Raw genomic sequence first — 26,334 nt, 5'->3', positions numbered from 1 at the left:
ACCTAGGTTGGTATGTACCTTAGTTTTTGCAGAGTCTTTGGTACCAAGACATTTCGTACTAAGATGTTCCTCTACTCCCCTTTGGCTTACAATCTGTACTCGGTGCCTCCCTATGTCCTTCCATGCTCAACCTAACTTACATAATCACACAATTATCAATAGGGCCTCTTTCTTGGCTGCTGTGTTACTGAACCAAAGGCTTGCTCACTAGATTTCAGGCCTGTTGCTGTTTTTATGTTACAGGCCTTTATTCAGGCCTGCTGACTCCATGTTACTGATCCTCAACTTACTACACCATCTTTAGAGGGGTAGCCCAGTTAGTCTATAACAGAAAAAACTTAAAAAACAAATAGACTGGTAGCACCTTAAAGACTAACAAAACATGTAGATGGTATCATGAGCTTTCATGGGCGCAACCCACTTCAGATGACTGGTCTCATCTGAAGCCATTTCATGGATTGCACCCACGAAAGCTCACGATACCATCTACATTATTTTATTAGTCTTTAAGGTGCTACTAATCTATTTGTTGTTTTTTAAGTTTTTCCTACATCAACTAACTCAGTTGTTCACAGACGGTATAGTTTTGTGCTGTAGGCATGATCAGCGTAACAAAAGACCTGTTTTCAACCACATGGGACAGGAGATCTTTTTGAACCAAATATATTAACAACATACAAGAATTAAAAGAACCGTTTAAAATGTTTAATGTGTAGCCATGCAAATAGGATGGAAAAAAAGAATTAGGTACCCCTAGATAGTGAACTTGATTGAGTGAGTTCTAATGTAGAGATACAATTGTAAATATGTTATATAAGGTATTTATCATTATCATTTACTTGCCTACTGATTAAATGCCATTGAGAATCTGGTCTTGTTTATGAGCTCAGGGTGCTCCAACGTATTCTAGTTTCTTCACAGAAATAAGTGAAGATGGACATTGCTGGGGAGAACTTACTGTCTAAACTCAGGCATGGCACGTTAAGAAAGTATCCTAGAGAAAAGAGGAAGAATGGACAAGGGTTGAAATAATAGGATTATACAGTTCTCTGGCAAGACACTTCTAAATTAGGTATACTGTTAAGGGTTAGCTTGGTTTCAAACTTTTTTGGGGTTTCACAGCTGATGTCTGAGAGAAACAGCATAAAGCAGCACCTGATGCCAGTAATGTCATTTTTACATATGAACACACTGCCTCTGAGGACAGGGTCTCTCAATTTATAAGGGGGCCGTTGAGAAGATCCCATTCTACAACACAGGGCACTGAATGGAAATATGGAATTGTCACAACCAATGTGCTCAGTAAGAGGAAAAAAGGGCTTTAGTCATGGCAGATTTTTGTGTAAATTAATCATTCTGTCAGTGAAAGCATTCTTAGTTGAATAGGGAATCTGCAATTTGAATAGGGAATCCTTGCAGCATTGTGGCATCCTCAGTTCATAGTTTCTCAGTGACGTTCAGACTGAATGTTCTCAGTCCATGGAATTCCACTTTACTTTGGGGCTTGCTATTGAATTGTGAGTATAATGCAGGACCTGTGCTTCTGGCGACTCCATTGTGGGTACAAGTCAGGTAATTAGAGAGAGAAGTCTCAGATTTCCAACAGCAATTCATTATACCTCTTGTGGTTGCCTTTGGCACCACTAGAAAAGGGGGCCCACCCTCATTCCTCCTCCAAAGTTACCTCCTCGTTTATGAATTAACTGTACTGTTCCCCCAAGTATGATAGGTGTCTCACAGTACAGATAAAAGGGCATAAGGCAAAAATTTTTCCTGACATAACTCTTTTGAAATCAGTAGAGTGTCCCCACCAGACAATATGGCCCTGGCCTCTCCTGCAGAAAAAACGAGGAACCTAATTTCAGACATGAAACGTTGAAAGGGACAACAAAACAGTGTGGTGGAGTGGGGAAGAAGGCCCAAAAGTGTCAGCTATAAGAATTCATAAAACATATAGCTGTAATGTGCGCATTATGACAGATACAGGATATTTTAAATGAGTGGCCAGGTTCCTTGCACCATCTCATGCTTGACAAAGGAGAGGTCCTCCCAATCTAGCCCTGATGAACATTAGAGCAGTCATTAGGCAGCTCTCTTGGATTGTGAGTTAAGAATTATTTAGCATCACGGAGCTCTGTTCTGTCCTCACGCCTCTGTACACTTGACATAGCTACCCATACCAATATGTGGTGGGGTCAGTTGGCACAGGCACAGTCTTCTGGTGTTATGCCAATGAAGAATTCCCCTTTTCTGGGAGAATTTTCATCTGGCCATTTGTGGTCATTTTATGTCTCTTCCAGACCCCCTCAGGGAGCACAAAGCGGATGGAGCAAGGGCTGAGATATATTTTGCCCAAGACAAATAAATAGGACTTTGTTGAGGGAATTTCCAAGCTGCACCCTCTTTGTAGATGGGATATGTTTACTCATCACTGACAGTGCCAGGTTGTTCAACTGAATTTCCTCAGCAGACCAGAAATTGCATTGCCCAAGCGACTGTCGCCTACTTCACAGTATCACCTAAATGTACTTTTTCTACAAAGGAAAGGAAACATTAAAGCTGATACTAGGTAACAGCAGAAGCAGTTCCTTAGCCAGTAACATGGAAAAGCGGAATCCTCACTGATTAAGTGCATGAAGCTGAGGGTGATGGCCAGCTTTTTTTTAATTGTGTCCCTCACGCTGTATAAGTTTAGTCTTTAGGGGTGCATCTACACTGCACCGTTATTTCAAGATAACTAGTGTTATTTCAAAATAACAATGCGAGCGTCTACACAGCCATTCCGTCATTTCGAAATAATTTGAAATAACAGATGGCTTATTCCGAAATCTGTAAACCTCATTCTTCGAGGAATAATGCCTAGTCCAAAATAGCTATTTTGAAATAAGGCGTGTGTAGATGCTCCACTTCTGCTATTTCAAAATAGCCCCTCACAGGGCCATTCTAAGGTATTCCTCCCAGTGCCTCCTGGGGCTCTAAATCGAGATAGCACGTCTACATTAAGGAAGCCTGCCTCAGACTAATTTTGAGGCTTCCATGCAATGTAGACGTCCTATTTTGAAATAAGCTATTTCGGAATAACTATTCCAGAATAGCTTATTTTGACATAGCTGTGCAGTGTAGCTGTACCCTAGATTCAAACACAAAGGCTACGTCTACACTGGCCCCTTTTCCCAAAGGGGCATGTTAATTTCACAGGTCGTAATAGGGAAATCCGCGGGGGATTTAAATATCCCCCGCGGCATTTAAATAAAAATGTCCGCCGCTTTTTTCTGGCTTTTAGAAAAGCCGGAAAAGAGCGTCTACACTGGCCCCGATCCTCCGGAAAAGTAGGAATAAGACCATCCGGAAAAGGGCTTTTTTTCCAGAGGATCGGGGCCAGTGTAGACGCTCTTTTCTGGCTTTTCTAAAAGCCGTAAAAAAGCGGCGGACATTTTTATTTAAATGCCGCGGGGGATATTTAAATCCCCCGCGGATTTCCCTATTACGACCTGTGAAATTAACATGCCCCTTTCGGAAAAGGGGCCAGTGTAGACGTAGCCAAAGATCCTGATGAAAACACCATAGAAGTCAATAGGCTCTGATACCCAACATGAACATAAAGTCAGAGTTTTATTTCTGCAATTCACTCCATCAAACAAGTCAAATCCGCGCTAAGCAGGGAAGTCGACTTATGCCAGCCTTAACTCAGGATGCGCTTCTTGAAATGACAGCTAGTTTAACCCTTGGTCAGGCTGGCAAGGCCTCTGGATCTAAAAATATAGTCCTTTACAGGCTAACCCCTCTTTTAGAGGTCATAAAAAAGCAGACTCCTAAGCCACTATAGGACAAAAAATGCCACATAACCATTGAGTACTCTGTGGAAGTTTTGTCTGGAAGTGGATACTGTTATCCTGAACAGACATCAATCTTCGGTGCAAAGGCACATGATGCAAGTCGTGCAGATATCCCATACACCGGAGCACCATGAGTGTAATGTACGGCACACATCAGATCCTACCTTGTGCCCACAGCATCTTGCCTTCAGTTCCTTCTTAGTCCTTTGCAATAATTTACACTCAGGCCAGAATACTTCCAATAAGTTTTAATTAGGGATTGATTTATTTTGTCTTTTCCCAAATAGAGCTCTTTTAGCCCGATGGGCTCAACCCCTCTTCTCTTTCGTTCCCGAGTCTCACAGCCCTCCTTCTAGTGCCTGTCTGCTGGTTTATGTCAATGTCCTCTGCTTGACCCAGGAGTCCCACAGCCCTTCTTTGCACTAAGTTCGTTCAAGTTGATTGCGGCTCTAAACAATCTCCACTCGTCTGGCCTGCTTTTTGCTTCGGCTGATATAGGTGTGACGGCGCGTTGGGGGTTCCCCGTCTCCTGCACCCCGAAATGGCACAAACAGACTGCACCAGCCAGTGGAATTGAGGGTGGTTTATTGCTCCTCCAGCCCAGCGCAGCACAGATGTAATCTGGTTACAGGAACTGGGCTAGGATGCCTCAGGCCCCCTTGAGATGGGGGAGACTGGGCCCCTAAACTCCAGCCCCTTCCCCTAGGCTCTCCTCCATGCCCTCCGACAGCCAGCAACCAACCCCCAACTTCCAGCCCTGCCCCCCAGCCAAGGCAGCATTCCACCTTCCTTTGTTCCTCTCCATGGGGGGTGTCTGGCCACTGGTTTGCATAGTGACTCATCCTGTTTTGCTGGGTCGTGGTACCCACGGCAGCCAGTGGGGGTTCCCCCAGAGCCAGCAGCATAGAAACCAGCCAGGTACCCCCACTACGTCACAGTTCTCCCCCCTCCGAGAGCGAACTGAGCAGGGTCACTCCGCTCGTGACCTAGGGAAGTTCGGGTCCTCTGCGTGGGAACCCGCCCCGGGGACATGGGTGCTCCCCTTGACTCGGGCCGGCCGTGGCGAGGCCCCACATGAATTGGCTTCCCTCTGTCCACTCGCCGCCCCGCTCCAGGGCGACTGGCACAGGCCTGTCCTCGGGGGTCACACCCACCCTTCCGCTGGCCTTGATCTCTGGCCAGGGTCTCTCGGGCTGGGGCCATGAGCCCAGCGAGCCTTCTCTGGACAGCCAGGGCGGCTTCCACCCCCGATGCTCCATCCAGGGAGGACTTCCCCTCCCATAACTCTCTCAGCCAGCCCAGAGGGTCTATCTGGGGTAGAGACCCCCAAGCCGCTTTCCTCCTGTCTTGGGCCTTCCCGCCCCTCTGGCAGGAGTCACAGGACCGGCAGTACCGCTGCACGGCTGTAAAGATTCCCGGCCAATAGAAGTGCTGGAGCAGCTTCAGCCGGGTGCTCCGGATCCCCCGGTGGCCCCCAACGGGGACATCGTGGGCCAAATACAGCAGCTTGAGGCGATACTTTCGGGGGACGACCAGCTGCCGCTCTACCCTCCATGCCCTCGCCTTCCTGGGGGGGAGCCACTCACGGAACAGGAGCCCACGCTCCCGCAGGAATCTCTCCTGGCCACCTCTCCCCCGGGGCTGAGCTGCATGGAGGCCAGCCTGGTCCCTCAGCCTCTGCAAGGAGGGGTCTGCCTGCACCTCAGCCTGGAATTCAGCTGCTGAGGCAGGGATCGGGACCTGTCCCCCACCTCTGCCTAGGTCCGGAGTCCCAGCCTGGCTGGACCCCGTGTCCACTGGGATGGGACCCTGAGGATGCTGCCAGGAGTCCTTCCCTGGACCCACGTTGTCAGCCCCCCGCTGGCTCTGGCTCCAGGTAGTGACTAGAGCCCGCTGGGATTCATGGGGCCACTCCTCTAGGTCATTCCCCATCAGCACCTCGGTGGGCAAGTGCGGGTGCACCCCCACTTCCTTGAGGCCTTCCTTCGCCCCCCATTTCAGATGCACCCGGGCTACAGGCACCTTAAACGGGGACCCATCTATGCCCTTCAGGGTCAGCTGCGCGTGGGGTAGTATCCGCTCCGGGGCCACTATGTCGGATCGGGCCAGAGTCACCTCCGCCCCCGTGTCCCAGAAGCCCGTCACCTTCCTACCATCCACCTCCAGGGGTATGAGGCACTCGCTCCGCAGGGGCCGTCCTGCCCCCACCCGGTACACGGAGAAATCCGCCTCCTGAGAATCAGACCTCCCAGGGGAGGTGCACTGAGCATCCTTCCCCTCTCTCTGAGCTGAGGTTTGCCTGCCAGCCCCTGCCTCTGGGGCAGCCTGCCCTTCCTCCCGCCCCAGCCAGTTAACCCTGGAAAGTCCCCGGTCCTGGGACCTGGTGCACTGAGCCCTCTTGTGGCCTTTTTGCCCACAGCGATGGCAAGTTAGGCTTTGGGCTGTCTCTGTCCAGGCCCTGGCTGGTTCTCTGGGGCGCAGACGACCTGTTCCTTGGTCTCGCCCCGTAGTTGACTCCCTCCGTCGCTCAGCCGAGATCCGGTCTCTGCGCGATTCCCTTTCTCTCCGGGACTCCCGTTCACACCCGGACCGGCTCTCCGTGAACTCATCCGCCAGTCTCCCGGCCTCCTGGGGGTTCTCTGGTCTCCGGTCCTTGAGCCACAGCCTCAGTTTGGGTGGGCACGCTTCATAGAACTGCTCCATCATGACCAGCTTGAGCAGCTCCTCTGCGGTCTGGGCTCCGACTCCAGACACCCACTTGCGGCAGTATTGCGCCAGGCGGGAGACCAGATCCACATAGGTCTCCCGTGGCCCTTTCTGTACCCCCCGGAACTTCTTCCTGTACATCTCGGGGGTCAGCCCGAACTTGTGCAGCAGGGCCTCCTTGACTCGGTTGTAATCCCCTGGCTGTAGGTCCTCCAGCTGACTGAGCACTCCGGCCGCCTCCTGGTTCAGTGCGGGGATGAGCTCCTGCAGCCAGTCAGCTGGGGGAACCCGTTGCAGTCCACAGGCCCTCTCAAAGGCACTGAGGAACCCGTCTATGTCACCCATGTCCTTCAATTGGGCCACCACGGGCCTCTCCAAGCATCTGGCAGTCCTGGGACCCTGGGGCCCATCCGCACTTGGCGCAGCCGGTGCCCCGCCGGTTCTCCGCTCTGCCATGGCCAGCTCATGCTGCCGCTGCCTCTCTCGATCTTGGCGATCCCTTTCTCGGTCCTGGCGGTCCCTCTCTCGGTCCTCTACTTCCAATTCCTTGATCCGCAGCTGGATCTCCAGCCGCCGCAGCTCTGCTTGGCTGGCCCCTGCCCTAGATGGGCTGCAGCTTGCAGGCCTCCTGGGGGAAGCTGTCTCATCTCTCCTGTGGATTCCAGCGCTCCTCCCCCTCTCTGAGCCTGACACACTCTCAGGGGGGGTCTGGCTGCTTCCCCTGGGGACAAGATCCTGGCCCTGTGGCTGGTCGTTCTCTTCTAGCTGAGCAATCAGCTGGGCCTTGGTTGCTTTCTGCACAGGCAAGCCCCTCTCTCTGCACAGCCCCACCAGCTCTGCCTTCAAGAGTCGGGCGTAGGCCATCTGCCCGCTGGTCCCCTCGGTGCAGACTCACCAGTCTAGTGCTGCAGCGCCCCACGATTCCCAGGAACCGCTTCGCTCTGTCTCCAGCACGCCTGGCTCCAGGGCTCTTGCTTCTACTGTGCCTTGTCGCTCGCCGCTGGAAGCTCCATCCACGGGGTGCAGTGCATCCCACTTCTGACACCAGTGTGACGGCGCGTTGGGGGTTCCCCGTCTCCTGCACCCCGAAATGGCACAAACAGACTGCACCAGCCAGTGGAATTGAGGGTGGTTTATTGCTCCTCCAGCCCAGCGCAGCACAGATGTAATCTGGTTACAGGAACTGGGCTAGGATGCCTCAGGCCCCCTTGAGATGGGGGAGACTGGGCCCCTAAACTCCAGCCCCTTCCCCTAGGCTCTCCTCCATGCCCTCCGACAGCCAGCAACCAACCCCCAACTTCCAGCCCTGCCCCCCAGCCAAGGCAGCATTCCACCTTCCTTTGTTCCTCTCCATGGGGGGTGTCTGGCCACTGGTTTGCATAGTGACTCATCCTGTTTTGCTGGGTCGTGGTACCCACGGCAGCCAGTGGGGGTTCCCCCAGAGCCAGCAGCATAGAAACCAGCCAGGTACCCCCACTACGTCACAATAGGTCAGCAGATAGCAATCGTCCCCTCTTCTGAAGGAAAATGCAGAATAGACACTTCTTTTCCTGAACTCGTCCTAGTTGACAGGGTGGGGGGTGGCTCGCCCTACCCCACGTTACAGGGCTCCTGGTCCCAGGCCCTTAAAATAACAGTCACCCGCTGTGATAGAATGCATTCCATATTCATACCCTGCACACTACTGTAAGAACATTCTACAAAATATGCCTTATAAGGTATTGTTTGAAAACTACAGGTTGAACCTCTCTAGTCCAGCACCCTTGGGACCTAACCTATTCTAAATGAGAGAGTTTTCCGGACTACGGGAGGTTGATATTGTCTAGCAGCATTACCAACACTTCCCCTGCTTACTGGGCTCGTAGAAGACATTTAGGGGTAAATTAGAGCTAAATAACAGCACAGAACACTGAGAGCTATGCCTGGTGGCTGTAAAAGAGCTTCATGGGGCCATGGGAAACTTGGCTTTGCCCATGAAAAATGGACATCTGGCTAACTAACTGTTTCTGGACCAGCGAATTCTGGACAAGAGAGGTTCAACCTGTACTACTTTGCTGGTCAATAATATCATAGTGAAATGAATGTATCAATTTTATATGTAAAGTTCTGAGTGTAAACTGAAATCATAACTGAAGTGTGTCTACCAGAGAAGTCTGATAATGGGTAAATCTTTCTCAAAGACAAAGTTGATGCTTCTGGCCAGATGTCAGCAAAACTGATGAACCATCACCCATCAATGTTGGCAAGGAAGGAGGACAGGAACAATCAGATCGCTGTTTTAGCAAACAACAGCATAAAACCTCTCCCCCACCAGACTCCATGTCTCCTTGGTCGCAGCTGGAAAGAACTTTATCTCAGGTTCACTCTCAGGAAAATGCATTTCAAAAGGTGACTGAACTATAAAAGTGGGGGGCAAAAGCATCCCAAGTTATCTCTTTCTGTTCATCTCTCTTTTCTACTTAAGAAGACAAAAAAATCCCTATGGACTTTGGGAGCAAATCCTGGCCCAAGAGTATGGTCAGCTGTGCACTGAAACATGTGGCAAGAGACTTCATCTTGAATCAAGTCTAATTTGTGAAGTTTAGAAAGCGTTTTATCTTTATGTTTCTTTCAAGCATGTCTGCCTTTAAAGCAGCAGTGGGAAAGTTTTTTCTGTGATGGAGCACACAAAGACCCATGGAGGCAGTGCTACAGAAGCTGATGGATTCCTCTAGCCTCAGCAGTGGGGCCAAAAATGAAGGGCTTAAGATGCAGGTGGGGGTTCTGGGCTGTGGCAGGAGGTTGGGACACAGAGGGGGTGAAAGCAAAGGTTGACTCTCCCACCGTCCCTACTACTCTCAAAGGGGACAGACTAGACACCCTGAAAACCAAACAATAACCTTATCCATTGTACTGCACTCCTTGCTGTGTAGTTTTTCATATTAAAATTATTTGCTGATTTCTTTTGTTACAGTGGGGTAATTATACTAACAGGAAGCACTTTCATTAAGCCATTAGATATCCCCTTTTGTAAGGGCTGTTTTATAAGAAAAATAATATTCTTGTGCGTCTGAAACTCAAGTCCACATGATGAATTGACTTTTGATGGTCTCCTTAAAACTGAGTTGTAATTTGCTCGTGCAGTAAGCAGTGAATTGGTGGTTCTTGGGGCAGTTCTATTGTGCACATTTGTACATCAGAAAAACCACTGGGAATTTGCAGCAGCTGAGAGCAGCTTCTGAGTTGGCAGGCTCAGCACTGAGTCCAATGACAGAGCCGATCACAGAGGCTAGGCGGTTAATCCATAGCCTGGTGATCTGGGGGCCCAGTGTTCTCTGTACGGTGATGAGATACACCTGCGCAAGGCGGCTGTAGAGTCAAGTCAGAATTCTCTTTTCACATCATTTCCTGTTCATAGTCGCTTTCCAAAGTTTGTTCCGTTTTCCTCAGAAAATGAGCATTATAAAGGCAAACTGGTTTACATTTTTACCATTCTGTGAATTCTTTCCAGATCTTTCCCTAGAACTACGCATGCCAACTTCTTTTTTTAGTTATCACAGTGGACATATTGCCTCTCTCAGGATATCTGATTGGAACGCCCCTCCTTCTCCTGCTCTAAGAGATATATCCCCTACTTGCCTTATCAGTCAAAGGACACATAATTATGTAGCAATGTGGTGTCTTATAACCTCACTACGGCAAACAGCCCAATGAATGAAAACTAAACAGTTTCTTTTTCTCAAGTGTTCATTTCCTCAGGTCTTTGTAGCATTTGGTAATATAATGCAACCAGCATGTAAATAATAGCAATATTGCCATTTTATTGTCCAGAGTTATTAACATATTTTGGCCGCATCAACTGAAGATAAACATTCTGAGGGGGAAAAAGATTCTATTCCAAGAGTGAATGCCTGTAAGGGTACGTCTAGACTACAGGCTTCTGTCGACAGAAGTTTTGTCGACAGATACTGTCGACAAAACTTCTGTCGACAAAGAGCGTCTAGACTACATTGAGTTCCGTCGACAAAGCAAGCTGGTTTGTTGACATGGTAGTGTGGACGCAAAGGACAGTTTACATGCAATAACACCTTCTGTCGACAGAAACTCTGTCGACAGAAGGCGTTATGCCTCGTAAAATGAGGTTTACCAGCGTCGACAAAACTGCTGAGTTCTGTCGACGTTATGTCGACAGAACTCAGCGGTAGTGTGGACGCAGGTATAGTTTTGTCGACAAAAGTCCACTTTTGTCGACAAAACCCTGTAGTCTAGACACACCCTAATAGAAGGACATAGATGTTTAGTATAGAATCATAGTATTTAGAAATCCATTCAGCTACAATGGCATAAAACTAATATAATGAAGTAAAAGATCAGAACCTAGTAGTCAGCTATGTATATGCAAACTATGTGGCTCTAAATATATGGTTCATCTATAACACATAATTAAATAAAATAAAATGAGTCTGTTTTTATAGAGCACCTAATTCAGGACTGCAATACTCCAGTTTTATACCTTGGAGCCCCATTGAAACAGAGAACAGGGGACTGCAAAAAAACACAAAACAAAACAACAACAACCCCAAAACAACCGTTGGCTTAGAACAACACTAAATATATATATTTTAGAGTGTGTGTGTGTGTGTGTGTGTGTGTGTCTGTCTGTCTGCGAGCCTGTTTGTTCAACAAATCCTCCTAAATGGTAAGAGGTAAGGCCACCAAATTTGGTATGCAGCTTCCTCTTCTAACTTAAAGCAAGGTTAGGGTTTGGTTATGCCAGGAAAGCCAGAAGCCCCGGGAAAAGGACTGTTTTCTATATTATGCAAAGTAAGGGGCTGCTGTTCAGGGGGACGTGATAGGAGAGTGGACACGGGGGGCAGGGAGTCGGCAGGGAAGAGCTATTCTGTAGCGTGTCCACTGGGGTTTTGTTGGTTTGTTTTTGGTTTGGTTTGGTTTGGTGAGGGTGGTTTTTTGTTTGTTTGCTTGTTGCTGTTCAGCAAAAAGCAGTGGGAAAAGAATTCCCTTTTCCATCCCATCCATGTTCCTGTAGGGAGCTCCCATTAAAAGGAGTTGGTGTCTGTGTTGTTAGGGTGGTGACAGTGCTTAGGTTGTAATGAAAGAGGTGCCGGTGCACAAGCTATTAGGTGTTGAGTCTGGAGCAATTGTTTTACATTCATAACGGACGCAGCCAGCCCAGAAGTGTGGAGCTATGAATCTCTGAACCGCGACATGCAGGAGCCCCAGCCCTGGAACAAATTAAGCACCATGGCTCTATGCAAAACTCCCTCCCCCCCCAAATAATAACGATCCAAAGCGTGGTTTTGTCCTGCTAGCCGAGGCTCCATGGATAGTGACAGTATTTCTGTTCTAATTTGGCTGACACAGGTCTCCGATTCAGGCTTGGCTATGAATAGCAGATCAGGATGGAATTTTGGCTCTTCACTCCAGATGCTACTACCTTTCTTTTAAGACCTGGACAATCAAAATGGAGGGGTTTTTAATGACACTTCTCATTGATCTTTTTGATTTGTGCTTTTCAGACTTCAGACAATGTATAGTATTATTATGCTGTAGCTAAATCTTACAAAGGGAATATACGTTGTCCATTTCCTAAAGAGCCTGTTACTGACAGAATTCCCACAGGCCTGTTTAGGTTCAGTAACAAGCACAGAGATAGTCATTTCAAAGGGTGACAGTGGATCAGGAAAGGCAAGTTTGTTTAGTTGGGGCGTCTGAAAATGAGTTTGGCCTTTAATGGAAGCCAGGAGTCAAACTGTAATGTGAGCTATTGGCAGGTGCTCCTGCCAATTCAAATTGAAATGTTGGGAGGGGACATGTGGGGAGAGACTAAAAAAAGAAGGAGTTGACTTGCCAATTAGCAGAGCAGTCCTTTCGTTTCAGGGTATCTGTGAAAAATAGATGTAACCCAGAAACATTTTATAGCAAAATGAATATTATCATTTTGCTCAATGTGAGTCAGCAGTGTGCCCTTGTTGCCAAGAAGGCTAACGGCATATTGGGCTGCATTAGTAGGCGCTTTGCCAGCAGATTGAGGGACGTGATTATTCCCCTTTTTCAGCTCTGAGGAGGCCACATCTGGAGTTTTGGGCCCCACATCTGGAGTTTTGGAGAAATTGGAGACAGTCCAGAGGAGGGTAGTGAAAATGATTAGGGGGCTGAGGCACATTTAGTCTGCAGAAGGGAAGAAAGAGAGAGAATTTGATGGGCAGCTTTCAATTAGCTAAAGGGGGATTCCAAAGAAGATGGAGAGAGGCTGTTCTCAATGGTGGTGGATGACAGAACAAGGAGCAATGGTTTTAATTTGCAGTGGAGAGCCAGGCTGAATATTAGGGGAAACTATTTCCCTAGGAGGGTGGTGAAGCACTGGAATGGGTTACCTAGAGAGGCAGACTCTCCACCCTTAGAGGTTTTTACGGCCCAGCTTTACAAAGCCCTAGTTGGGATGATTTCGTTTTGATTTCTTCTAGTTCAGGAGACCAGGAGAATTCTGGACTGTAGAACTCCAAAAGGCACTTACAATTACCTGCGTTACGGGAGAGAGAGCACTGAGGTGGGGATTCTGCCAAACCGTAGAGAAATATAATCAGGTTAATGCATTCCCGAATAGGAAAACACTCTATTCACATTCCCTTTGCCAACCTGGCGCAAGATGTGAGGATATTTTGGCTGATGGTTTAATGATTTTTTTGCTAAGTATTTTTAACACACGCTCATTTTTTTCCTGTAACATGAAGCTGGTAAATTCCATGAGAGGAAGTTCACCCATACAGTGAAGATAGAGAATAGGAGCTGATGATAATGGCTAATGGCTGGATAACTAGAATTAGCATCATAGGGGAGGTGCAGACTCAAGCTGAGCATGAAAGTGGCCAATAAGATGAGACTAATCAGATATGCATATAATATTGCCCCCTTCAGCACGGATTGGGAGTTTGGTTTGCCTGTTGTTTGCAGAAAATGAAGGGGTCTTAAGTGGAGGACAAATGGAGCGATTCAGACATTAACCGCTCTTCTCTTTTCCAAAGAACGACTTACCACTTGTGGAATCAGAACCAACTGTCTTGGGTACCTTCTTTACTTAAAGAAGTCAGATCAGTCAGGTCCAAGACCTGAGAAGGATGTAGATCTGGGCAACGGATTTGAACTACTACCGTAACAGATTGTGGATGTGTCAGTTTGAAACCAGTGCTGGGAACTTTTTGCAGTGTAACTCGTTCTCGTGTTTGGATGTTGGTTCTAATGGTAACGTGCAGAGCTGAAGATACTCGGTCATGCGTGCATTCTGCGTGTTCTTGCACTCCACACTGAGAGCCTATAAAAAGGGTCATGCCAGCCACCACTCAGTTCCTTCTCATGCTACAAGAGAGAGCTGTTTGCTGTCCATTCTCCAGGACCTGCTTAGGTTTTAAATAGAGTGGGGTCACTTGTTTGCTCATTGACAATCAATGTTTGACAAATTCCCGAGGAATTTTTTGTATTTTTGACTCTCTGGGACTCAGGTGTCTTAGAGATGAACAATTCTGAATTCTCCAGAGATGCACTGTCCCTCATGAGACGTCTCAGTGTCCATTAAAGAAGGGAATACTAGATTCCTTTTCTGTTTTGGAGAGTCTCACACCACCAGTACATATGCCATGTAGTAATCCTTTCCCAAGACGACCTTACAATCAAAAGAGGCCTGTCTCAAGATGTTTCTACTGCATGGGTCCCTGAGCCAGAAATGTGATGTCATTTACCTCTCTGTACAAGACCTTCCTGTTTCCAATGCTGCGCCAATCAGCATAGGGTCTGAAAGCTCCACAGTCCTATCATCTATGGCTCCAGCTGCTTCCTCAGGAAAGTCTGACAGAGCGTTCTGAGAAGCTGTGAAAAATACACTGGGGAAAATTAAAAGCTGTCCCCGCAGAAGATCTGCTCTAAAAAAAGTTTTGTTTCCCTGCACTGTTGAGTCAAGAGATTTCATGTCCCAGTGAGACTATAGTTACAGTTCTTTTAGTAACAGTCATGTTGGTACCTACCATATTGGTACCATGACATGTTGGTACCGTGTCTCCACTCCCAGATGTATCAGTACCAACTGAATCAACACTGTTGACGCCACTCTTCACAGCTCTGGCTCCTCTATTTGCCCTGCCTCTACCATTTAATACTGACAAGATATATGGTACTAGGAGACCTACAGGTGTTGCAAGAGTCTAAGTCTCCATTGCTTTCTGTGACTTATCAATGAGACATCTTAAATAATGAGACCAGATTTATCTGCTGTACTGGGTACATCTAGGAGCCTCACCCTTCAGTCTTTTCTGGGGCAAACGTCAGCTTGTTTTCTCTGCTTCACCATTGAACGGGGAATGTTCTTATTCATCTTCTTCATCATCTCAAGACAATGTGCGGGAATCTCGTATATATGTATTCTCCAAGAGCACCCTTCCTACATCTTTTGCATTGGGTAGAGATTCCAGATACTCCTCCGGAGGGAAACTTTACAGAGATGGTCAGCCTAGGAATTCCACCATTTTGGAATCCTTGGGGCCTACATGCAGGCCAGAACATCATTGTAGGCGATCACCTGGCCATGAAAGCGAGGGCTACACAAGCGGCTCCTGTTCAACAACCTCAAGCCTCAACTCGAGGAACCAAATGAAGAGGATGTAGCTCACCCGTGTGATTTACTGGGTCCCATGATTTTTTCCTTATCTCCAGATGAGGTCGTAATTCCAGCTATCCCATCACATCTGGATGATTTGAAAGGTGTTCACAACCTTCTGGCTATGCAGATATCTCTTAAACGTGTCCAAGAACCTTCTCACAAGCTAATAAAAAATGTATTGTCCTCCAGGATCGAAAAATAACCTTTCCAATCAATGACACTGTAGTGGACCCTGCAAAAATCTTGTTTCTCACACGTGGCAACTAAGAACAAGATGCCCCCTTTGCAGGGTCTCATTTATTAGCTTGTTTTTCAGAGTACAAAGCAAACTAGTCCTCATTAGACCCACAGGCCTTGGGCTAATTCAGTGTCTTGCTCACCTTAAGCCAGCAGACCCCCACCTCCTGTCCTAGACCAGGGTTATGCTGCTTGCCAGCTGTAGTCATCAGTCAGCTTGGATAGGTTCCCAGATAGCAGCCTTCTCCTGTGAGGTTCTCAGAAAGCTTCTCTCTCTAGGAGCACTTCTCTGCCACAGAAGGGAGTAAACTGACAGGTCTGTCCATCATAGAGCAGAAAGGCCAAGGAAATCTGAATCCATTCTGGCACATCCGATCTTCCCAAGTGATCTGAAAATATGCCCACATAGAGAGAGCGGGTGGAAGAGAAGGAGGAGGAGGAGTCCCTCCGCTTATATAAGCTGAAGAACGGAGAACTCTGTGTATCAGATGTGTGGTCCAGGACTCAGAATTAGGGGAAACTTTTATATCCTGCCTTAATATGCTTTTGCATAGGGATGCAGCGTAGTATGGGTGTGAATTCTTCTCCCTGTAACTTTGCAGGGGATAGAACCATAGAATACTAGGACTGGAAAGGACCTCAAGAGGTCATCGAATCCAGTCCACTGCCCTCATGGCAGGACCCAGTACTGTCTAGACCATCCCTGATAGACATTTATCTAACCTGCTCTTAAATATCTCCAGAGATGGAGATTCCACAACCTCCTTGGGCAATTTATTCCAGGGTTTAACCACCCTGGCAGTTAGGAACTTTTTCCTAATGTCCAACCTCCCTTGCTGCAGTTTAAGCCCATTGCTTTTTGTTCTGTCTTCAGAAGCCAGGAAAAACAATTTTTCTCCCTCCTCCTTGTGACACTCTTTTAGATACCTGAAAAGCGCTATCATGTCCCCTCTCAGTCTTCTCCTTTCCAAACTAAAGAAGCCCAATTCTTTCAGTTTTCCTTCTAGGTCATGTTCTCTAGACATCTAGATCATCTCTAGATCATCTACTACTGTATCCAGCCTAACATGCCTATAGCTGTGATCAGTAGGTCTTGCTTTCTGGGGCAAATTTTTTTCTTCTTCTTTTATTTTATATTTAGTAGACAGTGTCCCTTTTCTTTTTCTGAGATGCCTGGCATGCTCTTTGGGGACACGCTGCATGCAGAGATGGATCAGATACGTGTTTCTCAGCTTGGTGAGGCATATGCTCCTTCTGAGCTCTTCTGGTAGGGACCAGTTCCATGGTTTATGGCCCAGCACAAACACATTTTAGCCATTGACTCCTGCCAGTTTTACCCTGGCCTTGAAAGTTGCCAAGTTCCCAGTGATCATGGCTGCTTGGGTAGGAAGATGGCCTGTTAGAACCCAAACTGCATCCTACTAAAGACCTTTTAGAGGCGGTCCAGGACTCAGATTGGATCTGGAATTCTCATCGGTGGAGGTAGAGAGAGAAAAAAGAGATCTAGTCACAGAATTAAGATCCTATTTGCCGCAGAGCAGATGGCACCTGGCACGTATCCAGAAGTACAATCTTTTATTTAAAACGGGGTTGGGCAAATCCCGTGGTCTGGTATGCCAGGGTTGGTCTCAGGCAGGCTGAACACTGCCATATTTACTTGTGCCTCCACAGGTACGGGCATCACAGCACCTACTGGCCGTGGATCGCGGGTCCCGACCAAGGTGTAGCCAGACAGGAACCCTGCTGTAACATCCATCTTTGCTTGCCTGGAGCATGCAGGGCACACAGAGCAGTAAAAGCCTTGAACAGGAGGCCCAGATATGCAGGCTCAGTGACCCTGAAGGGCTGTAAACAGAGATACGCCAATTGCTGACCAAGAGGCTGCCAAGGAGTGCCGTTGACTGAAACCCATATTGATACGAACACACAGCCATCCGCGGGGGGAGGAATCTCCCGCCCAGTAAAAAAAAATGTCCAGTACTCACAATTTAGTTATCTCTCTTGCAAGTGTAAATTAAATTGAAACTCGCTTGTAAGAACTGGTGCCACAAAGACAAACCAGTACAATTTGGCATCTTAGATAAGAAAGAGGATACGGGCCCCTATGGGTATAAAGATGGGTCCAGCAGCACACTTACTCTGAGTGTCAATCTACCATCTATCTGCTGGTCGGGTTAGGTGATTGACCTCCCGAGGTTCCACGGGGACGCCCACCTCGTATTCGTCTTTCCTAGGAATTGAGGGACCGGCCCTGGTCTGACCCACTGGAGTTGAGATGCACAGAAGGGGGTAAAAATTGTACCTGGATGTGGTCCTTTGTCTTAAGTGTGCACATAGACTTAGAGCTCTTTAAAGATTAAGTTGTCACTTGGTACCATTATTTCTATTTTCTATCTTTATTTCTTTGTAACCATTTTTAAGATCTATATTTGCTAGCAGTTAAGAAATAGAGCAATAGCCATTGTAACCATATGATTTATAAGCTTCTTTAATAAACCTGTAACTGCTTAAGCTTTAACCTGACTCCTTCAGTGGCTGTAACAGAACCAAGCACAATTTAAAAGAACTTCAGCCGGTCATAAGGGACAGGTATCGGAAGAACTTGGGCATTTTGGATCATGTCCCTTCCAGGGGACAGATCCGTTGGGGCATCTCTCAGTCTTCCCTAGACTGCCTGCTGCACAGGGATCCTGTATCCTAGCAGTTGAAATCTGAGATGTAATAAGCTCTCCCTATAAACTTGGGGCATCTGTCAGCCTGTTGGCTGCCCTCTGCTACGGGACCCCGGTCCTAGCGGTAAAGACACAGACGCTAAACCTTTTCTCGGTAACACACACACACAGACACACACACTGCCCTGACTGTCGGCTGACACAAGGGGAGCTGTGATCACCAGTATCTGAGGAGATGCAGGTAAATCTAGTGGTAGCAGCCAGCTTTGATTTAAAAAGATGTTAGTAAGCCCCTGTCCTTTTGCCAAGTACATTTCCTCTGCTCCTTTGTTCAGCCTACTGCAGCCGCCTAGAGGACTCCAAGGTCTCCAGCGAGGATGAACCCTGGTCTCAGGTTGGTGCGGGGGTGTCTATTACTATCTCTTCGGAGGAGTCAGACTCTTGTCTGAGTCACCCAAGGTGTCACCAGGCAGAGAATTCCGGGCACTAGAAAGGGTGACCAATTATTTCATGCATTTAGTGCCTCGAGCCAGACAGACTGGAGACTGTCTTGCACAACCAGAAAAATTCCTTCAGTCGGATTGTTTTCATGCCCCTCTTTGCTTTTCCCAGTGTAATGCGAAGTGGGATGACACACTGTCTCTCAGAAGCCCTCCCTCTCTGTTTGCAGGAAAGATCTCCGGGGAAAGTGCCAGCACCAGTTTTCCATTTTTTTCCCCCTTTTAAAAACAAAAGGAACCCTTCAAAGTAATAATGTTAAAGGTTATGCTGAAACTCACCAAACAGGAAACATCTTCAGGCTGCTGCCTTCCTTTCCCCCTATTTGCACGGAGATTCCTGGGAATTCCTTCTCTACGAGGACAGAGACAGCTCACGCCTCCAACTCTGAGTCCTGCTCGGTGCAGGAAAGGGTAGGGGGCATCAGGAAGCCGGTGGCTCCTTGATTCTGTGGCAGTCTCGCCTCTTAAAACCAGCCCTCCACCAGCAAAAGGGCCTAAGCAGAACTCTGCTCAGTACCCACTTTTCCATGGCGTGCCCTGGCTGCCAGCTTGGGGGTAGCTGGTGCAGGAGTGCAAACAAGGTTTATGCCACCAGATCATTCCCTTCCAGTGGAAGAATTCACTGTCAGACTTTTACAGCCACAACCTGGCTATCTTGTGCAGCTTGAGCAATGCAAATGTAATAATAACAGACCCTGGTTGTTGGCAGGGCGGGATCGACCTGTGGTCTTAATGTGTGAGCTTTTACTGCACAAGCAAAACACTACATACCACTTAGCTAAGGCTGTAGCAGGCTCATGAGTTTAAGAACATAAGAACGGTCGTACTGGGTCAGACCAAAGGTCCATCTAGCCCAGTAGCCTGTCTGCCGACAGTGGCTAGCACCAGGTACCCCGGACAAACAGAGGCCAGAGACACCATTCCTACCCCCTGGCTAATAGCCTTTTATGGACCTAACCTCGATGAATTTATCTAGCTTCTCTTTAAACTCTGTTATAGTTCTAGCCTTCACAGCCTCCTCTGGCAAGGAGTTCCACAGGTTGACTATGCGCTGTGTGAAGAAGAACTTTCGCTTATTAGTTTAAAACCTGCTACTCATTAATTTCTAGGTGATCTAGGTGTCACTAGAGGGGGACAGAACAACACACCAAGCACACATGGGTCACCCAAAGAGGGGGCAGATTGTGCTGGCCTGGAAATACGCAATGAATGATTATTAAGGTAATGGGATTTTATTTCTAAATTAACATATGGGTCTCTGAATGGTCACAGGGCAGCAGATAAGAAGCCTAGTCCGAACTACCTAGTCCGTGCCGCGTGTAGCTGCGCGGCACCGAGTCCGCACTAGCGGACATTTAAAAATGGCGGCGCCCGGCTTTATGCAAATGAAGCCCGGGAAATTCAAATCCCGGGCTTCATTTGCAACTCCAGTTGCCTACATTACCACCCTAGTTCGAACTAGGGTGGTAGTGTAGACATACCCACAGTGAGGTAGATCTATAACGTGTTAGGTGTCTGTGTTTAATTAATCGATGGCAATTTGTCCCTCCTCTGCTTAGACACAGGGGGTGAAATCTAAGCCTGATAAACATCAATGCGAGTTTTGTCATTGGCTTCAACAGAGCCAGGATTTCACTCTGTGGAAATGAAGCATTGAAGTCCACGGGAACTGCAGGAGTTCAGCACTTCTAAAAACTAAGCTCAAGATATGTAGGGCTTGTGTAGATAGGTGGGGGGGGGTGCAATGTGTGCTGCAGGGGTGTGATTTCTAATGGGCGCTAATGTGTTAGGCATTAATTGGTCCAGGTAGGCCTTGCTGGGCCGCACTGTATGGTTTAACACAGCACTGGTTCCAGCTTTACATTAAAGTGTACACGGGGTCCACTTAGACCTATTCATGTGCAACACGTTGGTGCGCATTAGAAATCTCACCCCACAGCATGCACTACTGCACAGTGGAGCAGCGAAGCCCCTACCCTCCATGTCAGGGGCCCAGTTCTCCAGTTTTATGCCAGTGTGTTGCTCCGTCTCTTTCAGCCGAATTTCACCTGTGTAAAGCTGCCATAATGGAGTGAAATATCAGGCCCTAGTTCTTTATTGCCAAAGAAAAGTGGTTTATTATAGTCCCAAATTAGGGGGCAAAGGAAAAAGAACTGAAAGAACAAGTCAGGAATTAGTCACATATACTCAGCCACGGGCAAGCCGAACGGCTTTTCTGCCACTAATGTCAGGGATTCCAGCAAACCTACCAGGCCAGAGGGAGAGTGTTCAGAAAGCACCAAAGTGATTTAGGAGATGAAGTCTCATTTTCAAAACTAACGTACACACTTAGCAGCCCCAGTCTCACGGACGGTCAATGAGTCTGTAAGTTTCTTTTGAAAACGGGACTTTGGCTCTTCCTAAAACACTCTGGGGTTTTAGAAAATGTTACCCCTGATCCACAGGTCCTTGACATCTCTGATTTGTCAAAAAGTTTCTATTGTTGGTTTGATTTTCTGTGATATGAAATTGAGATCAAAACAAAATAAGGAGGCGAGAGAAATGATTTGAGGAGTAGGTCTAATAATAGTCCTCTGTGGGCCATATACAGAAACAGATTGCCTGGAGTTACGAAAAGAGGCAGTTGATTCAGCCAAAGCAAACAGCCCGAGAGGGGCTTTTGTATGCCACAGGGATATTTTTCCTGCTTCGGGCTGCAGACAAGGGGTCTGGCCTGCCACTGTGCAGGAAAGGATATGTTAAACTAACAAGTCTACACCTTCCTGAAGTTTCTTTCCTTCTTGTAAGTCCACCAACAATAGCATTGTTCTAATCAAATTTTCCACTAGGCGCCTTGCCCATGTAGGAAGCTCATAAAAACTGTTAGAAAAAAAATATACTTTTTGTTTAATTTTTTCACTGACTTTAAAGAGTATTGCATCCCTTCTGGCTGGGTCTGTGTCTCTGTATACATAATAGTAAATGATCAGGAAGGGCATACTTCAACTCATCGTTATTCTTGATTTGTTTTACAGTTCCACTTAGAGATCCAGGTGAGATCAGAAATCCATTGCACTATGAACTAGATACTCACCGTGAGAGACCGTTCCTGGTCTGAACAGGTTACAGTTGAAATAAGCAAGACAGGCAAAGGCTGGGAAAAAGGAGGTATGATTAGTCCAATTTATATATGGGGAACTGAAGCACAGAGAAATCTTGAACCTTATACAGCACTAATGGAAGATTCCCATTGAGTTCAGTAAAAAAAAAAAACAAGAAGTCCTGTGGCACCTTAAAGACAAACCAATTTATTTGGGTGTAAGCTTTCATGGGCAAAGACCCACTTCATAGGATGCATGCCCAGGAAAGCATATGCCCAAATAAATCTGTCAGGGTACATCTATGCAGCAGCGTTATTTTGGAATAATATATTGTGCATCTGCACAGCAAGCCCGTGGTTTCAAAATACATTCAAAATCACGGGCTTCTTACTCCTACTTCTGTAAACCTCATTGTATGAGGAGTAAGGGAGTGCTCTATTTCGAAATAAATGCTGTGCAGACGTGCCCAAATTCGAAATACGGTATTTCGACGTAAGCTACGCAATTCGCGTAGCTCAAGTTGCGTAGCTTATTTCGAGTTTAGCCCTGCTGTGTAGCTGTACCCGGGGGCTACGTCTACACTGCCCAGTCTTGCACAAGAACATATGCAAATGAGCTGCCGTTTTTGCGCAAGAGCCGTTCTGCCGCTTATTTTCAGGCAGAACGGCTCTTGCTCAAGAGGGGGGTTTTGCGCAAGAAGGAGCAGCGTAGACTGCTTCTTGCGCAGAAGCCCCTTGTGCAAAAATGGCATCTCATTAAATATTCAAACGAGGCACAGCGATATTTATCAATGTGCCTCATTTGCATATGTTCTTGCGCAAGACTGGGCTGTGTAGATGTAGCCTTAGGGTGCATCTATTCTGCACCCTTAGCTCGAAATAAGATATGCAATTTTGCACTATGCGAATTGCATATCTTATTTTGATTCTATTTTGAAATGACACACTATTTCGAGACATCCCTTATCCCTCATGGAACGAGGTTTACAGGGATGCCAAAATAGCAACTCCGCTATATTTCACAGTAGCAGACGCGTTCAAAAGATGCGGGGTATTCCAAAATAGCCTTACAGTGTAGACGTACCGTTAATCTTTAAAGTGCCACAGGGATCCCCACTGGTTTGTTTTTTTTCAGATACAGACTAACAGGGCTACCCCACTGATAATTGATTTGAGTGGAATTGATCCAGGCCTAAGTGACTTGACTAAGATCGTACAGGGAATCAGTAGCAGAGCCAGAAAGTGCACCCAGATTTTCTTTGAGTCCTAGCCCAGTGCCTTGTAATGGTAATGGAAAGTTCCAATGTTAAGTGCATATTGTGTACAAGAAATGCCTTGTTATCCCAATAATTTTGCTCTGGTCACTGAAAGAAATTAATGATGACTGGGAGCAGCACAGTTTATATTCTCTGTTGAATCTTTCCTGTCTCTATCAAAGTCAAAGACTGATAATTGTGGTCAGTTACCAAACTATGGCTATTTCTTAAACATTTATTTCTGCTGAGGTACAATGGCTATCTATCTATCTATCTATCTATCTATCTATCTATCTATCTATCTATCTATCTATCTATCTATCTATCTATCTATCCCCACACCCCCCCTCTATCTATCTATCTATCTATCTATCTATCTATCTATCTATCTATCTATCTATCTATCTATCCCCACACACACCCCCTATCTATCTATCTATCTATCTATCTATCTATCTATCTATCTATCTATCTATCCCCACACACCCCCTCTATCTATCTATCTATCTATCTATCTATCTATCTATCTATCTATCTATCTAATTTTCATTTCTGAAGCAAGTATCACCTTAGCATCTAAAGACGGGATCTTATAAGGTTTTTAAGGAGGTAGATGTCTAACTCTCATGGTTTTGCTCCCAAACTAATCCATGGATTAACTTGTCGATCTTCCGACAATTCTTCCCGTACTCAAAGAATGACTGGGATATGTTCGAGGAAGACACACTGAACTATTCATCCATCACAAGGAGTTTTAACCCGCCTGCTTTAATTGCAAGTTCAGCTCAGCTTAATTTTACAGCTGCTCCAAAGTCCTCAGAATGAACATCTCTTTAATATATTTACAATGCATGACACCTAGAAGAATTTGAGGAGAAGGTGGGTGGAATACTGAATATGTTTCTGTATGTTTCAGCTAAGATTATCTAAGATTTCCCAAAATGTCCAGAGGATTTAGATGCACGATTCCCATTGAAATTAGTAGGAGTTTTGCATCTAAATCCACTAAATGGCTTTGACTATGTTAAGCCTCTAGAAATGTGACAGAGATGGAGGATGGCTTTTTTAGTAAGATGCCACTTTCATCTATTTGGTACACATTCTGTGCCCATCCCCATGTATTGGAGCACTTATGTAAGTCAGTAAATGATAGATTTTGTTCCTACATTTCTGAAAAACACTGCACTATGGAAAGTCAATGTGCGGGCAAGCAATGTAAAACCTTTTATGATCAAAAAAAAACCAAACACAGGCAGGAGAACAGAAAAGCTGGAAGGACTCTGTTCACCCACATGCTAAGATTAGTTGTGTCCGAATGTTTAATTTCTCTTGATATCCTGGAATTGTGTGTTCATCTGAATTAAAATCTATGAGCCGGGACTCAGCAAATTCTCATCCTGGTATTGGCATGTGTCGGGGAGAGGAAGGCACATGGGTGTATCTTTGTGAGTTTTGGCATCAGGGATTTACCTTTACTGGGGACTTTTTCACTTATTATGAGATATCCTCTTAGCCACGTCACTGGAATTTCTAGGAAGTAGGAGCCGAGAGAGAACAAAAAGGCTGCGAGGCACGAGCTGAAGGCAGAGAGCACACACTGAGACTGAGTGCAAGAACTACTGCAGCAGCTTATCAAAGGAAACCAGCGGCAGAAGGAACCACTCTACCAAGCCGTTACACAGCACCAGGACATCAGAACCACCGTCTGTACGTATTTGAGGCTTTCACATTGTTTTGTTGTATTTCATCTCAGGGCTGGGAAGGATTCAAGTTTTAGTTTTCTAAGTTTGATGAATAATTTCAGATCATTCTTAAAGTTTTGTTATTGATTTAAATGTTCGTAGTTGTAAAAAACTATTGCCGTTAAGCATGTTCCCTCCAAATTATATCAGTTTAAACGTTCACAGTTGTAAGAGGGGAGTAAGAAAGTGTGTCTGTTGGGGAGCGAATCAATAATTGTTTAATGACAGTAAACATTGAGATTCAAAAAGCTAAAGCCTTATAATAGTTAAAACACCAGTTGTCAATATCGTAGGTAACAATGTACTGAGTCAATCTTCGTAAATCAAAGTCTAATGAATTCTCATGCAGCATTTTTCTTATTTGAAGTCAGTATTTATCAACGTTTACCAATAAAAATCGAATCCTTCCAAAGGCATCCCTATCTTAGCTGAGCTCACTTTCAGGGAGCTTAGCTATGATCTGTCCGTGTCAGCCAGATCTGAAGTAACACTACGCGAATATCTTGTGCAGTTTACTTCGACTTCCAGTCTGCCTTACCATTACGATCTGCTTTAAACAACACACTTGCTGTTTAACCCTGTACAGTGATTTGTAAAAGGGCAGATGGGAAAGGTACTGTGGACAGTAAAGTCGGATTCAGAGGGCGTTGTTGTGTGTATCCGTGATCAAACCATGGGCTGTAATTCTGCACGCTTGTTTTTTGCAGCCCTCTCTTCAAAGAGCCAAGTGAAGAGAAGTTCCCCAGAAACATGATTGGCCTGTGGCTCCTCTCTGTTCTCACTTGTGGTAAGCAAGCGTAAATCGGAGTGGGAAAGAAGTTAGAGTGGAAGCGGCTGGTTTCTCTCAGCTCTCTTCTGAAGCAACCAGGGATGCAATAGAAGGGTTAAACTTCAGGGGGCAGATTTGCTCAGAAAACAGTAGACGCGAGGATGGGCTTCCTCGTTTTAATGCCAAAGCCAAAAGAGACTCCTGTGGATGTCTGTGCAGTATTCCCAGCCAGGGTGGGCAATGACTGGACACACCCTTAGGAGCTGGACATCCTACCTTTGATCTTGACATGTCTGCTTGGGAGACTGATGCAGCCATGGCCAACTTAGACCAGGGAGTGGGCTGCACGAACGACCCTCCTTCATCTCAGTGGGCCGCAAGATTATAACCACACCGGCCTCTCGGGATAGAGGGGCTTGGCTAACTGTGTTTGTGCACTTCGAATGTGTGGGGGGTGCCGACTGAACTGCAGCGCTTTGATTGGAGGCTGAGGGAACACACGGCTCTCACGGTCAGTGTTTGCAATAGAAGCCACTTCACTTCTCGTGCCCTTGCTTTTTGTGCGTGGCATGAGGAGCCATAAGCAGCACAAGCTGTCCACCGCTGGACTAACGTGACTCTGTACAAAGCAAATGCAGCCAATACCTACACAGACTCAGGTACATGCACCTATGCAATATCCACTGGCATCTAGATAGATTCTCCTTTAGGAAAAAACCAATAAGGTCCAATTTGCTATAGAAGCTCTGTCAGAAAATGGCATGTAGGCAGGATTCCCTAATTCAAAATCATGATTTCTGGAAGCTCTTAGAAGAGCATTTTGACACTGAAACCTTGAATGCTTTGGCTAAATTTCTATGCTGGTCTCATTCCTCTCCTCTCTCCCTCTG

General features: G+C 46.5%; 1 protein-coding gene across 4 annotated transcripts in view; it reads left to right on the top strand.

Annotated features, from left to right (window-relative positions):
• The window catches only part of SELE (selectin E), a 46,508-nt gene that overhangs the window by 8,036 nt on the left and 12,138 nt on the right, over positions 1-26,334 (top strand). For 2 of the 4 annotated variants that reach the window (XM_075936978.1, XM_075936981.1), the window contains 2 exons: positions 24,468-24,640; positions 25,383-25,462. In XM_075936978.1, coding sequence (XP_075793093.1) covers positions 25,426-25,462 — 37 coding nt within the window. In that variant the 5' untranslated portion in view covers positions 24,468-24,640; positions 25,383-25,425. Of the gene's footprint in view, positions 1-19,707; positions 19,820-21,612; positions 21,746-23,969; positions 24,641-25,382; positions 25,463-26,334 lie in introns of those variants that run through there. The other 2 variants (XM_075936977.1, XM_075936979.1) reach the window with 2 other exon arrangements.

The sequence above is a fragment of the Pelodiscus sinensis genome, chromosome 9 (genome assembly GCF_049634645.1).
Source record: "Pelodiscus sinensis isolate JC-2024 chromosome 9, ASM4963464v1, whole genome shotgun sequence".
Taxonomy (NCBI): domain Eukaryota; kingdom Metazoa; phylum Chordata; order Testudines; family Trionychidae; genus Pelodiscus; species Pelodiscus sinensis.
Note: the sequence above shows the minus strand (reverse complement) of the source record. Positions and strands in the feature narration are given on the sequence as shown.